The 17,110-nt window shown below is 38.0% G+C and overlaps 1 protein-coding gene across 3 annotated transcripts in view; it reads left to right on the top strand.

Moving 5' to 3' along the window:
- Nucleotides 1-4,847, top strand: part of LOC123531435 (prostaglandin E synthase 3-like) — a 43,227-nt gene extending 38,380 nt beyond the window's left edge. For all 3 annotated transcript variants that reach the window (XM_045312392.2, XM_045312393.2, XM_053518510.1), the window contains exon 8: nt 2,637-4,847. In XM_045312392.2, coding sequence (XP_045168327.1) covers nt 2,637-2,656 — 20 coding nt within the window. In that variant the 3' untranslated portion in view covers nt 2,657-4,847. The remainder of the gene's footprint in view (nt 1-2,636) is intronic.
- Nucleotides 4,848-17,110: the final 12,263 nt, after the last annotated feature.

The following is a 17,110-nucleotide window of genomic DNA, read 5'->3' as shown; positions in this document are numbered from 1 at the left end:
TGTCCCCTTTTTGCTTAGAATTATATGGTGTTTTGATACACTTTGTCTTGACCTCGCTTATTATACACCAACAAAACGAAGTTTGTGGGGGGTGGGGTATATAGGAGTGAGCTTGTCAGTCGGTCCATTTATTTTATGGTTTCCAGACAATAACTCCTGAAAAGCCTGACCGATTTGAATAATTTTTGGTACACAGGTGTAACATCAGAAAATACAGGTCAGTTTCGACTTTGAGGTCAGTAGGTCAAAGGTCAAGGTCATAGTGACCCTGAACAGATAAATGATTTCCGGATGAAAACTTGAGAACGCTTGGGCCTAGGATCATAAATTTTGATACACAGGTGTAACATGATAAAATACAGGTCAAGTTCGACTTTGAGGTTATAATAGGTCAAAGGTCAAGGTCACAGTGACACGAAACAGTTAAACGGTTTCCGGATGATAACTTGAGAATGCTTGGGCTTAGGATCATGAAAATTAATAGGGAGGTTGATCATGACCAGCAGATGACCCTTTCTGGTTTTGAGGTCAGTAGGTCACAGGTCAAGGTTGCAGTGACCCGGAACATTTAAACAGTTTTCAGACAATAACTTCAGAACTCTTGGGCTTAGGATCCTTGAAACTTAATAGGGAGGTTGCTCATGACCAGCAGATGACCCCTTATTATGTCTCCCCCAGGAGACATATTGTTTTTGCCCTGTCCGTCCGTCCGTCTGTCCGTCCGTCCTTCCGTCCGTCCGTCCATCCGTACGTCACACTTCATTTCCGAGCAATAACTGGAGAACCATTTGACCTAGAACCTTCAAACTTTATAGGATTGTAGGGCTGCTGGAGTAGACAACCCCTATTGTTTTTGGGGTCACTCTGTCAAAGGTCAAGGTCACAGGGGCCTGAACATTGAAAACCATTTCCGATCAATAACTAGAGAACCACTTGACCCAGAATGTTGAAACTTCATAGGGTGATTGGTCATGAAGAGTAGATGACCCCTATTGATTTTGGGGTCACTCCGTCAAAGGTCAAGGTCACAGGGGCCTGAACATGGAAAACCATTTCCGATAAATAACTGGAGAACCACTTCACCCAGAATGTTGAAACTTCATAGGATGATTGTACATGCAAAGTAGATGACCCCTATCGATTTCGGGGTCACTCCATTAAAGGTCAAGGTCACAGGGGCCTGAACATTGAAAACCATTTCCGGTCAGTAACTTGAGAACCACTTGACCCAGAATGTTGAAACTTAATAGGATGATTGGTCATGCAGAGTAGATGACCCCTAACGATTTTTGGGTCACTCTGTGAAAGGTCAAGGCCACAGGGGCCTGAACATTGAAAACCATTTCCGGTCAGTAACTTGAGAACCACTTGACCCAGAATGATGAAACTTCATAGGATGATTGGTCATGCAGAGTAGATGACCCCTAACGATTTTGGGGTCACTCTGTTAAAGGTCAAGGCCACAGGGGCCTGAACATGGAAAACCATTTCCAATCAATAACTTGAGAACCTCTTGACCCAGAATGTTGAAACTTCATAGGATGATTGTTCATACAGAGTAAATGACCACTATTGTTTTTGGGGTCACTCTGTTAAAGGTCAAGGTCACAGGGGCCTGAACATTGATAACCAGTTCCGATCAATAACTTGAGAACCACTTGACCCAGAATGTTGAAACTTCATAGGATGATTGAACATGCAGATTAGATGACCCCTATTGATTTTGGAGTCAGTCAATTAAAGGTCAAGGTCACAGTGGCCTGTTCATGTAAAATCATTTTTTGGAAATAACTTGAGAACCACTTGACCTACAATGTTGAAACTTAATAGGATGATTGGACATGCAGAGTAGATGACCCCTATTTATTTTGAGGTCACTTGATCAAAGGTCAAGGTCACAGGAGCCTGAACAGTGACTTGAGAACCACTAGGCCAAGAGTGTTGAAATTTAGCGGGATGACTGGACATGTCAAGTAGATGATCCCTATTGCAGCCAACCATCAGTGTCTCATTGACTTTCGCTCCTGACCCCTATTGACTTCTTGCCTATAGGACTTTGCATTGGGGGAGACATGCGCTTTTTTACAAAAGCATTTTCTAGTTGATTTTGAGTTCAAAAGGTCAAACATTTAAACCTTTTCTGGACAATAACTTGAGAATACTTGGGTCGAGGATCATGAAACTTCATAGGGAGGTTGATCATGACAGCAGATGACCCCTATTAATTTGGGGGTCAGTAGGTCGAAGGTCAAGCAAGTTCCGCTTTCACATTGGCTTAGTTCTGTGACAAAGCCATATTGTGGGGGTATAATTCGTCACTCCTGTGAAAACTGTAGTAACTTAATATTTTTGACACAGACTCTAGCTATTGTGCAATATCTTCATTCACCATTGGAGTCATTAAACACTCCAGTGACAGCTCCAGTTTCCTCAGATGTGCCAATTTTCACTATAGATCCAGCATCGAAATAGTCGAGCGCACTGTCTCCTGTGACAGCTCTTGTTTGTCATGTCCCACTTGATGAAAAAACGAAAGCATTGGAAAAACACAGCTACAAATCCAGTAAAAAACATAATTGGTCTGGAAAACTTTTTCATGTTGTCAAGATTTGCAACTTTCTTTTTCTTTGTTTCAGATTTGCCAGATTTAGAATGAGAGTGAATGCTGTAACATTAAAATATACATGGAGTGAACGATCAAGCTGTAAAGGCAATGACAGCAGTGTTCATGATTGCTTTACTATGTTTTACATGGTACTGGCAAATCCTGTTTCGAATACTGGATGGTGTGAAGTGTTCACAAGGACAAATTTATTGTGGAACACTTTAGTGATAATGTTATGTACTGTATGAAAAATATTTTTTCAGTTTTCGTATCTTGTTCATTGAAATGTCTTCATTTTGTACGCAATTTTTAATGCAGGTCTGACAATAATTATGCAGGAGTCTAGATGCAAAATTTAATAAAAAGTTTTTGAGGATTTCTGTGTTGAACATGTCTATAGAAGTTTTTTTTTTATCAAATTTTTGCTTCAATATCAATAAATAAAATAGTAACTTGTGCATTTCAAATGTTGCATTGTGTACATTTAATTGATTTTTCTATCATGTCAGCCATATCTTATTCCATTTTTCTTTCTGTTTGTGTTTTATGTGTTTTATAACTGAAGTCCGTACATATATTGCCCTGAAAAGTAGATGAAACAAAAAGGTGATGCTGTGTATTGCATATCAGAAGTCATGATAATCTTACACTCTCTCGCCAGGTTTGCTATATAACATTAAAAAGAATCAAACATACTTTGTCAAATTTATTCATTTCTGGTTTGTTTAATTCATAAAAATATTATATTTATTTTATTTTTAGGAGACTAGGTAGAAAATTTCAAACATCAGCTGTCAGTTTTACCCATCCATATAATATATTATACTGTAAGCATGTATAGCTCATGTTCTTCATGCCATCCAAAGTTTCAGCATATGTATAAATAGATTTTTTTTACTTTCATTTATGTTGTGGACCTCCTTCAGTTGTCTGTCACCAGTAGCTGTGGACTGGTTGCGTATGCGAGTTTCAGAGATCCTCCCGTGTGTAACAGCCAATGCTCTTGTGTGTAACAGTCAGTCAATGAAATCCGATTATACAAGACTGGTTCCTGTTTTGCATCTTGTCATGGTCAAAACTGGGACCAAGAAAACACTGGTCTGACTGCATATTTAATCAGTATCAACCATGTGTAACACAAGTTGGTCAACTCATGCACTTCTTTTACCATCAACTGTCATTCAGCTTAACAATTGTGCAGGCATCAAAGGAGATCCAAATGCTGAGTGTTGCTAAATTTAGAATGGAATATATACATGTACTGTCAGGCTTATTTGATAAAACCGGTTTGCTTTTGCTCTGTTGTCCATTTTCATGTTCTTTTTTATGCTCATTTTACATTGCATTGAAGCAGAAAACATAGTTTAATAAAATAAATATACGTGAAACAGAGTTTTTAAATTATAATAATTTTTGTGTTTTACATTTTTCCGTATATGTAACCATACAAAGAACATTTCAATGTTTATGAAGAATAAGACCAATCACTTTTTAACTACATAATTCTGTCCTCTGTTTAGCAACACTTTTATTTGACAGTTGAAAAGCTTGAATATTGTTAATCAGGGATAGCGAGAGTACAGTGTGAAAAACTCGGTTTTTTGGTGTGTTTTTTAAGTGGTAGAATACTTCACTATATTTGTTAAGGCAATAAAATAATATTTGTGAAAACCAATTTCCAGCTATTTGACCAAAACAATTACTACTGCAATGTTTACAATTAATAGATGAATAAGATGAAATTTGAGGATAAAATATAACTTGCCCCCACCAAAGTATTTACCCCAGGACAAGTAGACAAGGGTAGAGATTTGCCAAGGTTCTTGTCACATTGAAACCTTTTACTGCTGTATAAAAAATCTGCCAGGACCCACATTCATCATTGTCTCACGTCAGAAATTTAGACTCTTAACTTGAACATCATAGATCTACCTGGTTTTCCTCAAGTATCTACTAGGATTCATTGTAGAACTATCAGAAATATTGACAGTGCAAGTTCAGTTTTATCCAAATTTTCAGTCATAAACAAGTGTAGGGAAAGAAAATTGGCATTCTTGAGTGTTTTAAGTCTAAATTTCTGACTGAAAACTGTAATGAATATGGTCCCAAAAATGTGTTTTCTTCATACTGTTCGGATGTCTGGATATTTGGAAAAGAATAAAATCATGTACAGGTTTACTTTTAAGATACAAAATTACTGGCTCTGCTGTGATACTAGCAGATAATAAAATGTTAGTGAATATATCTTTGTTATGTTTTATCTTAATATTTGCTTTATATTGCATGTGTGAGGTGGGCTAGGCTTTATATTGCATGTGTGAGGTGGGCTAGGCTTTATATTGCATGTGTGAGGTGGGCTAGGCTTTATATTGCATGTGTGAGGTGGGCTAGCCACAAACCAGTTTAAATCCTTACTTGCATCATTTCCAAGTATGATATCTGAAACTTTTAAACACTGTCTACATATCACGCAATATCAAGCTTTTTTTTGTGGGGAAGGATTGCAGCCTTATCAGCAGTTATATAACTGTAGTTGATTCCAGAGCAGTTTGTAATACTGGGGGTCCCCAGTAGACTATGAAGATATGTTCAATGGGGGATCTGGGGGCACATGGTTAAGCAAGCAAGTAAACTCGGGTGAGGGATATAGGGCCATCATGACCCTCTTGTTAAAGATATATGCAACACAAACATTTAAGAACTTCGTATTTATATTTCACTTAGTCAAGGACCATAACACTGACCTAGCAGAATAAAATCCCAAACCACACCAGATGCACAATTTCACAAACTTTTCTATGTTACAATCTAATGTTTTATGACTAGACTAGGTCAAATAATTTATGAGATTTTATGGGACACAAACTTATGCCCTTAATGCCTATTTTTCAAAAAATAAAGGACCGTAATTCTGGTCTTACAGAGTGAAGTCCAAAACAAAACACTGGTGCACAAATACACATACTGAATAATATCCGTGCATGGTTTCATGACTCTGGGTCAAACATTTTCAAGATACATGCAATACAAACTTTTAAGCACTTTGTGTATTTTTCACTAAGTTTTGGTTTAAGTGAAATCACATACAGAACATCAGGTGCAAATGCACAATGTCACATATTATATAACAATCCTCATGTTTTATGACTAGGTCAAATACTTTTTGAGATACATGCAATACTGACTAACTAGTATGCCTTTTTAAGCTCACCTGAGCCAAAGGATGGTGAGCTTTTGTGACCACTCCATGTGCGTCGTCTGTCAACAATTTCTAAAAAAAAGTCTTCAAGCCACTGGGCAGATTTACATCAAACTTCACAGGAATGATCCTTGGATGGCCTCCTTCCAAAATTGTTCAAAGAATTGAATTCCACACAGAGATCTGGTTGCCATAAAATCTTCTTGTTCAAAACCACAAGGCGTAGAGCCTCTATATTTGGCATCTGACATCATCTAATGGTCTTCTATGAAGATTGTTCAAATTATGACCTTGGTGCCCTGGGGTTCCCAAGTTTTACATAGACTTGTATAGGAAAAAACTTTAAAAATCTTCTTTGTTTGAAACCACAAGACCTAGGCCTTTGATATTTGGTTTGTAGCATTGCCTTGTGGTCCTCTACCAAGATTGTTTAAATTATTACTCTGGGGTGAAAAGAACTGGGGGTCCCAAGTTTTACATAGATTTATATAGGAAAAATCTTGTCTGAAACTGCAAGGCCTAGGCTTTTGATATTTGTTATGTTGCATTGCCTAGTTGTCATCTACCAAGATTGTTCAAATCATGCCCTTGGGGTAAAAAGAGGTCCTGCCCCGGGGGTCACTTTTTTATGAGTTTCTATAGGAAAAAATACTTCAAAAATTATCTGATCATATTTCCTAGACTGTTTAATTATAATTGCCTGATGACCCCAAGTAATTAGGGGTCATTTAACTGTGACCTTGACTTACTGACCTACTTTCTTGTTTTTTAGCTCACCTGTCACATAGTGACATGGTGAGCTTTTGTGATCATAATTGTTTTGTGAACATGATTGAGACCACGTTTTGCAACTGATTTCAATCAAAGTTGCACCCAACATGTATTGGCATAATATCTCGGTTTCTTTCAAAAACTGGCCAGATCCCATCATGGATTCCAGAGTTATGGCCCCTGAAAGGGCCAAAATTTGCTATTTTGGCTTTTGCAGCCATATAGAGGTTTGTTATGGTTTGATTTCAAACTTGCAAAATATCTTTAACAACAAAGATCTTTGATTCTGTAAGAAATCCATCAGATCCAATTATAGGTTCATGAGTTACGGCCCCTGATTGACCCCTGAAAGAGCCAAACTTTGTTAATTTTTACCATGTGAACATGATGAAGTGATATTTTACATTCAATTACACAACTTAAGGCACAATAAGATCTCGGTTCCTTTAAAAAAACTGGCTAGATACCATCATGGATTCTAGAGTTACTGCCCCTGAAAGAGGCAAATTTTTTCAGCCACATAGAGGTTTCATTTATGCTTTGATTTGATGCAAACTTGCACATAATGTTTATCTTGATGATCTCTAGGCCAAGTTCGAAACTGGGTCATGTGGGCTCAAAAACTAGGTCACCAGGTCAGATCAAAGGAAAAGCTTGTTATCACCATAGAGGCCACATTTATAACCATATCTTCATGAAACCTGGTCAGAATGTTCATCTTGATGATACCTATTCCAGATTTAAAACTGGTCATTTAGGGTCAACAACTAGGTCAGCCAGTCAAACCAAAGGAAAAGCTTGTTAACACTCTAGAGGCCATATTTATGGCCCTTTCTTCGTGAAACTTTGTCAGAATGTTTATCTTGAAGATTCATAGGCCAAGTTCAAAACTGGGTCATGTGGGGTCAACAACTAGGTCACGACTCAAATCCAAAGGAAAAGCTTGTTAACACGTAGAGGCCACAATTATGACCCTATCTTCATGAAACTTGGTCAGAATGTAAATCTTGATGGTTTCAAGGCCAAGTTAAACTGGGGAGTGATATAGGGTCATCATGACCCTTTTGTTTAAGATACAGCCTTCAAATTTGGATGACACATACAGTCTTGCAAACCTATCTTAAAACTGACTTTCAGTGACCATGAATGTCACCTACTGACCTACTTTCTTAATATTTTAGGATCAGTTTGACATTTGAAACAGCTCATATTACTCATGTGAGCAATACAGGGTCATCATGACCCACTTGTATATATTTGACTAAATCAAGGGCCTTAACACTGGTCTGACACCTGGCATTGTTTCAGGCATGGGCAAACACCTGGATAGAGCCACTGATCTTCCATAAGCCAGCTGGATAGCTTCTTCACAACAAGTCTACAACCTAGTCAATGTGTCAAACCCACACAGGTGAGTGCCAGTGATATGAAGTCAGTGACCATAACCACTCGGCCACAGATGTCCCCTTATGTCCATCTGAACACAAAGCTTGACAGTGACAATGACCTATGCCTCAGAAACTACAGTGCAACTTCTGTAGAGTAACAACCTTTGGGAGATACAATTATTGACTGTTACGTAGAGGTTGTTGTTCTGGAGAAGTAAATTTGATAGTATATTTCAGCTTAGAAAAATTTTGATGATGTTATAGAGAGGTTTTTGCTTAAGAGAAGGCCTCTCTGGAGAGGTTGTATTGTAAGTAGAGTTATCCTACTCGCCACGGCGTCAGTATCACACCTTGGTTTAAAGTTTTTCTTTCCAGTCCACATTTTGACAAAACCTTGTGAGATAAAGCTTTGAAACTTGTGTACCATCGCTATGTCCAGTTTTAGGCAGAGTACATAGCATCATCAAGGATTTTGGCTGAATTATGGCCCCTTTTAACTTACAAATCTTTGTTTTTCGTACCAGTTCATATTTTGTGTAAGCAGTAGGACATATGGCATTGAAACTTTAAACACTTGTTTATTATACAGTCTCTATCTGTAGGCAAGAGTACATAACTCTGTCAACTATTTTGGCTGAATTATGGCCCTTTTTGGACTTGGAAATTGATACAAAGTCCACGTTTTGTCAAAACTATTTGACATGTGGCTTTGAAACTTTGAAGACTTGTTTATAATCATGATTTCCATCTGAGTACATAACTCTGTCAACTATTTTGAAGAAAAAGTAGAGCTATTGCACTCGCCGTCACTGTTGGTTCAAGTTTTTGATAAAGTCAAATATCTCTGTTACTATCAAAGCTTTTGACTTGAAACTTAAAATGGTTATTTAATATCAAAGTCTACACCAGAAGAAACAATCCCCATAACTCTGATTGAATTTTGACAGAGTTATGCTCCTTTTTAACTTAGAATGTTTTGGTTAAAGTGTTTGATAAAGTCAAATATCTCTGTTACTATCAAAGCTTTTGACTTGAAACTTAATATAGTTATTTACTGTCAGAGTCTACACCAGGAGAAACAATCCCCATAACTCTGATTTGAGTTTAGTTATGTCCCTTTTTAACTTAGAATTTTTTGGTTAAAGTTTTTACTGGCAAAGCTATAATTCAGTGTCAAGCACTGAAAAAAGTTGAGCATGCTGTCTTATGGACAGCTCTTGTTGGACTTGGAAATCAGTTGAATTTTTTATGTCAGTCCATATTTTGCCTAACTGTTTGTCACATGGCTTTGAAACTTTGACCACTTGTTTACCATCATATTCTACATATGTAGGCAAGACTACATAACTAGGACATGGAATTTAGCTGAGTTATGGCCCTTTTTTTGACATAGAAATTAGTTACGTTACGTATACAATTCCATATTTTGTCTAAACTGTTTGATTTATGGCTTTGAAACTTTGAACACTTGCTTACCATTATGGTCACACATTGCCATATTGTGCAAGACCAAATCCACAAATACAGGTACATTGTTTGTCTTATTTATTAGCTCACCTGTCACAAAGTGACAAGGTGAGCTTTTGTGATCGCGTGGCGTCCGTCGTCCGTCCGTGCGTGCGTTCGTGCGTAAACTTTTGCTTGTGACCACTCTAGAGGTCACATTTTTCATGGGATCTTTATGAAAATGGGTCAGAATGTTCATCTTGATGATATCTAGGTCAAGTTCGAAACTGGGTCACGTGCCGTCAAAAACTAGGTCAGTAGGTCTAAAAATAGAAAAACCTTGTGACCTCTCTAGAGGCCATATTTTTCATGAGATCTTCATGAAAATTGGTCAGAATGTTCACCTTGATGATATCTAGGTCAAGTTCGAAAACTGGGTCACGTGCCGTCAAAAACTAGGTCAGTAGTCTAAAAATAAAAACTCATGTGACCTCTCTAGAGGCATATTTCTCAATGGATCTTCATGAAAATTAGTCAGAATGTTCACCTTGATGATATCTAGGTCAAGTTCGAAACTGGGTCACACGCCATCAAAAACTAGGTCAGTAGATCTAAAAATAGAAAAACCTTGTGACCTCTCTAGAGGCCATATTTTTCATGAGATCTTCATGAAAATTGGTCAGAATGTTCACCTTGATGTATCTAGTCAAGTTCGAAACTGGCCACGTGCCGTCAAAAACTTAGGTCAGTAGGTCTAAAAAATGAGAAAAACTTGTGACCATCCTAGAGCCATATTTCTAATGGATCTTCATGAAATTGGTCAGAATGTTCCCTTTGATAAAATCTAGGTCATTTCGAAACTGGGTCACTGCCTCAAAAACTAGGTCATTTAGGTCTAAAATAGAAAAACTTGTGACTCTGTAGAGGCCATATTTCTCAATGGATCTTCAGAAAATTGGTGAAGGTTCACCTTGAATATTCAGGTAGGTTTGAAATTTGGGTTTACGTGCGGTCAAAAACTAGGTCAGTAGGTTCGAAAAAAAGAAAAACCTTGTGACGTTCTAGTGGCAAGTTTCTCAATGATCTTCATGAAAATGTCAGAATGTTCTCTTGATGATATCTAGGCCAAGTATGAAAACTGGGTCACGTGCGGTCACAAACTAGGTCAGTAGGTTGAAAAATAGAAAAACTTTGTGACTCTCCAGAGGCCATATTTTTCACGAGATTCTTAAATGAAAATGTGAGAATGTTACCTTGATGTATCTAGGTCAGATTCAGAAGTTGGGTCACGTGCCTTCAAAACTAGGTCATTAGGTCAAATAATAGTAAACCTTGTGACCTCTCTAGAGGTCATATTTTTTCAATGGATCTTCATGAAATTGGTCAGATTTTTTACTTGATGATATCTAGGTCACATGTGCTCAAAAACTAGGTCACTATGTCAAATAATAGAAATAACGACGTCATACTCAGTTCAACACTGGGTCATGTGGGGATAGGTGAGCGATTCAGGACCATCATGGTCCTCTTGTTTTTCTTCTTTTGTCTGAAAATCTCTGGCAATATTTTAACCCCATACTTACATCAACTATTCGAATAGTCGAGCGCGCTGTCAACAGAATGATGCTCTTCTTTTAGCTCTACTATTCGAAGAGTAGTCCGAGCTATTGTACTCAGCCTGGTGTAGGGCTATTGTACTCAGCCTGGTGTAGGGCTATTGTACTCAGCCTGGTGTAGGCATCACACCTTGGTTAAAGTTTTGCATATAGCTATCATTTCAAGGCACATAGCTTTCACACTTATTTTTTCTTTTTCTAGGTCAATTACCAACCTCACTGGGTCAAGTTCCATAACTCTGACATTATTTTGGCCAAATGATGCCCCCTTTTGGACTTAGAAAATCCTGATTAAAGTTTTGCATGCAAGTTACAGATACTAGATTGAAACTCTAGATATTTTAACATTTAGGGTAATATTCCTGCTTCTGGGACAACAATTTGAAAAGTCGAGCATTGGCTGTCTTCCAGATAGGTCTTGTTCTCTTTTAATCTTGACTATCTGAAGAATAGGTAGAGCTTTTGGACTCGCCTGTTGGTCTGCGTCCACATCGGTGTCTATGTCACGATTTGGTTAAGATTTTGTACTCAGTAACCACTAGTGGGAATGGATTGAAACTTCACACACTTACTCACTGTAATAAATTGACTTACACTGCACAGGTTCAAGAACTCTGTTTTGCCTTTTTTTTTTAGCTCACCTGAGCACAAAGTGCTCAAGGTGAGCTTTTGTGATTGCCCTGTGTCCTTTGTCCGTTGTCGTCATCCATCGTCAACAATTTGACTGTTAACACTCCAGAGGTCACAATTTTGGCCGCATCTTAATAAAACTTGGTCAGAATGTTACTCTCAATAAAATCTTGGACGAGTTTGATACTGGGTCATCTGGGTTCAAAAACTAGGTCACAAGGTCAAATCAAAGGAAAAGCTTGTTAACACTCTGGAGGCCACGTTTTTGATAATATCTATATAAAAATTGGTCAGAATGTTAACCTTGATGATCTTTGGATCAAGTTTGAATCTTGGTCATCTGGGATCAAAAACTAGGTCACCAGGTCAAATCAAAGGAATAGCTAGTTAACACTCTAGAGGCCACATTTATGACCTTATCTAAATGAAACTTGGTCAGAATGTTAACCTTACCTATTATCTTTCGGTCAGAATGTTAATCTTAATGATCTTTAGGTCAAGTTTAAATCTGGGTCAGGTGGGGTCAAAAACTAGGTCACCAGGTCAAATCAAAGGAAAAGCTTGTTAACACTCTAGAAGCCACATTTATGACTGTATCTTCATGAAACTTGGTCAGAATGTTAACCCTTGATGATCTTTAGGTCAAGTTCGAATCTGGGTCATGTGGTATAATGAAACCCACTGACTACTACTTTCTGTTTTTTAAGACACAGCCTTGAAATTTGGATGACATGTACAGTTTTGCACACCGATCTTAAGACTGACTTTCAGTGCCATGAATGTGACCTACTGACCTACTTCCTTGTTTTTTAAGATACAGCCTTGAAATTTGGATGACATGTACAGTTTAGCAAACCGATCTTAAAATTGACTTTAAATGACCATGAATGTGACCTACTGACCTACTTTCTTGTTTTTAGCTCACCTGAGCACAAAGTGTTCAAGGTGAGCTTTTGTGATCGCCCTGTGTCCGTCGTCCGTCCATCGTCCGTCGTCAACAACTTGACTGTTAACACTCTAGAGGTCACAATTTTCGCCCAATCTTAATGAAACTTGGTCAGAATGTTGCCCTCCTAAAACTCTTGGACGAGTTTGATATTGGGTCATTTGGGTCAAAACCTAGGTCACCAGGTCAAATCAAAGGAAAAGCTTGTTAACACTCTAGAGGTCACAATTTTGGCTCAATCTTTATGAAACTTGGTCAGAATGTTACCTTTAATAAAATCTTGGATTAGTTTGATATTGGGTCATCTGGGATCAAAAACAAGGTCACCGGGTCAAATCAAAGAAAAAGCTTGTTAACACTCTAGAGGTCACAATTTTGATTCAATCTTAATGAAACTTTGTCAGAATGTTACTTTCAATAAAATCTTGGACGAGTACAATATTCGGTCATCTGGGGTTAAAAACTAGGTCACCAGGTCAAATCAAAGGAAAAGCTTGTTAACACTCTAGAGGTCACAATTTTGGCCCAATCTTAATGAAGCTTGGTCAGAATGTTACCCTCAATAAAATCTTGAATGAAATCGATATTGGGTCATCTGGGGTCAAAAACTAGGTCACCAGGTCAAATCAAAGAAAAGCTTGTTAACACTGTAGAGGCCACATTTATGACTATATCTTCATGAAACTTGGTCAGAATGTTACTCATGATGATCTCAAAGTCCAGTTAGAATCTGAGTCATGTAGGGTCAAAAACTAGGTCACTAGGTCAAATCAAAGGAAAGCTAGTTAACACTCTAGAGGCCACATTTATGACCATATCCTAATGAAACATGGTCAGAATGTTAATCTTGATGATTTATAGGTCATGTTTGAGTCTGGGTCAGGTTGGTTCAAAAACTAGGTCACTGGATCAAATCAAAGGAAAGGCTTTTTAACACTCTAAGAGGCCAAATTTATGACTGTATCTTCATGAAACTTAGTCAGAATGTTAATCTTGATGATCTATAGGTCATGTTCAAATCTGGGTGGGGTTGGGTTAAAAACTAGGTCACTGGGTCAAATCAAAGGAAAAGCTTTTAACACTCTAGAGGCCACATTTATGACTGTATCGTCATGAAACTTAGTCAGAATATTAATCTTGATAATCTTTAGGTCAAGTTCGAATCTGGGTCATGTGGGGTTAAAAACTAGGTCACCGAGTAAAATCAAAGGAAAAGCTTGTTAACACTCTAGAGGCCACATTTATGACTGTATCTTCATGACACTTAGTCAGAATGTTAATCTTGATGATCTTTAGTTCAAGTTCGAATCTGAGTCATATGGGATCATAAACTAGGTCACCAGGTCAAATCAAAGGAAAAGTTAGTTAACACTTTAGAGGCCACATTTATGACCATATCTTAATGAAACTATCTTAATGATCTTTAGGTCAATAGGTCAGATGAGCGATACAGGGCCTTCATGGCCCTCTTGTTTAAGATACAGCCTTGAAATTTGGACGACATGTACAGTTTTGCAGACTGATCTTAAAACTGAATTTCAGTGACAATGAATTTGACCTATTGACCTACTTTCTTGTTTTTTAAGATACAGACTTGTAATTTGGATGACATGCACAGTTTAGCACATCAATCTCAAAACCGACTTTCAGTGAACCACTTTTTGTATGTAAGCTGGTATCTCACTACCAACTTATGGGAATAAATTAATAAATTGAAACTTCACACACTTGTTCAATGTGATGATTGAACATGTAGTGCGCAGTCTCCATAACTCTACTTTTTTTACAAAAATATGCCCCTTTTCTACTTTTATATTCATTCAATTGATGAGACTGTTGAATAGTCCAGCATTGCTGTCCTCGGGCAGCTCTTGATTATGTTGAAGTGATTTTAATATGACACTGCTAGATTTTGATCAGCCAGTGTTTGATAAGGCTTAGTGTACAGCCAGTGTTTGATAAGGTTTAGTGTACTGCTAGATTTTGATCAGCCTGTGTTTGATCAGGACTAGTACAGCCAGTGTTTGATAAGACTTAGTGTTCTGCTAGTGTTTGATCAGGCAGTGTTTGATACGACTTAGTGCAAAGCCTGTGTTTGATCAGCCAGTGTTTGATTAGGCATAGTGCACAGCCAGTGTTTGATAAGGTATAGGGTACTGGTAGATTTTGATCAGCCAAAGTTTGATAAGGCTAAATGTACAGCCAGGTTTGATAAGGCTTAGTGTACTGCTAGTGTTTGATTAGGCTTAGTGAACTGCAAGTGTTTGATCAGCCAGTGTTTGATAAGGTTTAGTATACAGCCAGTGTTTGACCACCAAGTGTTTGATAAGGCTTAGTGTGCAGCAAGTGTTTGATCAGCCTGTGTTTGATAAAGCTTAGTATACTGCTAGTGTTTGATCAGTCAGTGTTTGGCAAGGCTTAGTATGACCAGGTTAAGTGTAGCAGCCTGTGTTTGATAAGGCTTAGTGTATAGCCAGTGTTTGATAAGGCTTAAAATACACTCAGTATTTCATTAGGCTTAGTGTACAGCCAATGTTTGATCTACCAACGTTTTAAGGCCTAATGTGAAGCCAGTGTTTGATAAGGCTTAGTGCTGCCAGTGTTTGATAAGGCTTAGTGTATAGTCTGTCTTACGATTATTTGTCCGCAACGGAGTGCAGTGTATATGTATGCACATTCCATAACCCTGAGAATACGGCATCTTCGCCTAAGCCAGCCATGCCGGTAACCTACACAATACGATGCATCCACATCCTCAATAAAGGATGTTTCAACACCGCATATATAGGAAACCTGAACATGGCTGACATTTCAATGGGTTCGAAATACACTGTTATTAAGTGGCTATCAATGTTGAGAATCTTTGTCTTAATTACTTGTTTCATTTTCTCTCTGTAATAGCCACAGACGACCGCCAAACAGAAGGTTTTTAGCAACCTTTTTCTAAATAATCCCATAAAGGGAGGTAATTCATCTGAAGTACAGAAGACGGCCGTAACATCAGTGTTTGATAAGGCTTAGTATAAAGCCAGTGTTTGATAAAGCCCGGTGTACAGCTAGTGTTTGATAAGCTTAGTGTAAAGCCAGTGTTTGATAAGGCTTAGTGTACAGCCAGTGTTTGAAAAGGTTGAGTGTACAGCCAATATTTGATAAGGCCTTGTGTACAGCCAGTGTTTGATCAGCCTGTGTTTGATTGGATAGCCATTGCTTGATAATGCTTAGTGTTCAGCCAGTGTTTGATAAACTTTATTGTACGGCAAGTGTTTGATCAGCCGGCGTTTGATAAGGTTTTATGTAAAGCCAGCATTTGATAAGGTTTAACATACAGCCAAATTTTGATAAGGCTTAATGTCCAGCCACTGTTTGATAAGGCTTAATGTCAGCCAGTGTTTGATAAGGTTTATTGTACGGCCAGTGTTTGATCGGCCTGTATTTTGATTGGATATCCAATGTTTGATAAGGCTAAGTGTTCAGCCTGTGTTTGATAAGGTTTATTGCACGTCCAGTGTTTGATAAAGCCTAGTGTACTGTCAGTGTTTGATGAGGTTGTGTTTGATAAGGCTAAGTGTTCAGCCAGTGTTTGATAAGGTTTATTGCACGTCCAGTGTTTGATAAAGCCTAGTGTACTTTCAGTGTTTGATGAGGTTGTGTTTGATAAGGCTTAATGTACAGCCACTGTTTGATAAGGCTTAGTGTACAGCTAGTGTTTAATAAGGATTAGTGTACTGCCCGTTTTTGGTAAGGCTTAGTGCTGCCAATGTTTGATCAGGCTTAGTGTACAGCCAGTGTTTGATAAGGCTTAGTGTATAGCCAGTGTTTGATAAGGCTTAGTGTACAGCTAGTGTTTGATAAGGCCTAGTGTAAGCAAGTGTTCGATATGGCAGCATGTGTTTGATAAGGCCCAGTGTACAGCAAGCTTAGTGTAAAGCCAGTGTTTGATAAGGTTTAGTGTACAGCCAGTGTTTGATAAGGCCTTGTGTTTAGCTAGTGTTTGATCAGCCTGTGTTTGATTGGATAGCCAGTGTTTAATAATGCTTAGTGATCAGTGAGTGTTTGATAAGGTTTAATGTACAGCCACGTTTTGATAAGGCTTAATGTACAGCCACTGTTTGATCGGCATGTGTTTTGATTGGATAGCCAGTGTTTCATAATGCTTAGTGTTCAGCCAGTGTTTAAAAAGGTTTATTGTACAGCCAGTGTTTGATATGGTTAAGTGTAAAGCCAGTGTTTGATAAAGCCTAGTTTACTGCTTTTTTGATCAGGGTGTGTTTGATAAGGGCTTAGTGTACAGCCACTGTTTGATAAAACCTAGTGTACAGCTAGTGTTTGATATGACATAGTGTACAGCTAGTGTTTGATAAGGCCTAGTGTACAGCCAGTGTTCGATAAGGCAGCATGTGTTTGATAAGGCTTAGTATACAGCCAGTGTTTGATAAGGTTTAATGTACAGCCAGTGTTCGATAAGACTTAGGTACAGTGAGTGTTTCATAACGCTTTTTAAAAATGTAC

The sequence above is a fragment of the Mercenaria mercenaria genome, chromosome 11 (genome assembly GCF_021730395.1).
Source record: "Mercenaria mercenaria strain notata chromosome 11, MADL_Memer_1, whole genome shotgun sequence".
Taxonomy (NCBI): Eukaryota; Metazoa; Mollusca; class Bivalvia; order Venerida; family Veneridae; genus Mercenaria; species Mercenaria mercenaria.
The sequence above is the reverse complement of the archived record's forward strand: the minus strand, read 5'-3'. Positions and strand labels throughout refer to the sequence as shown.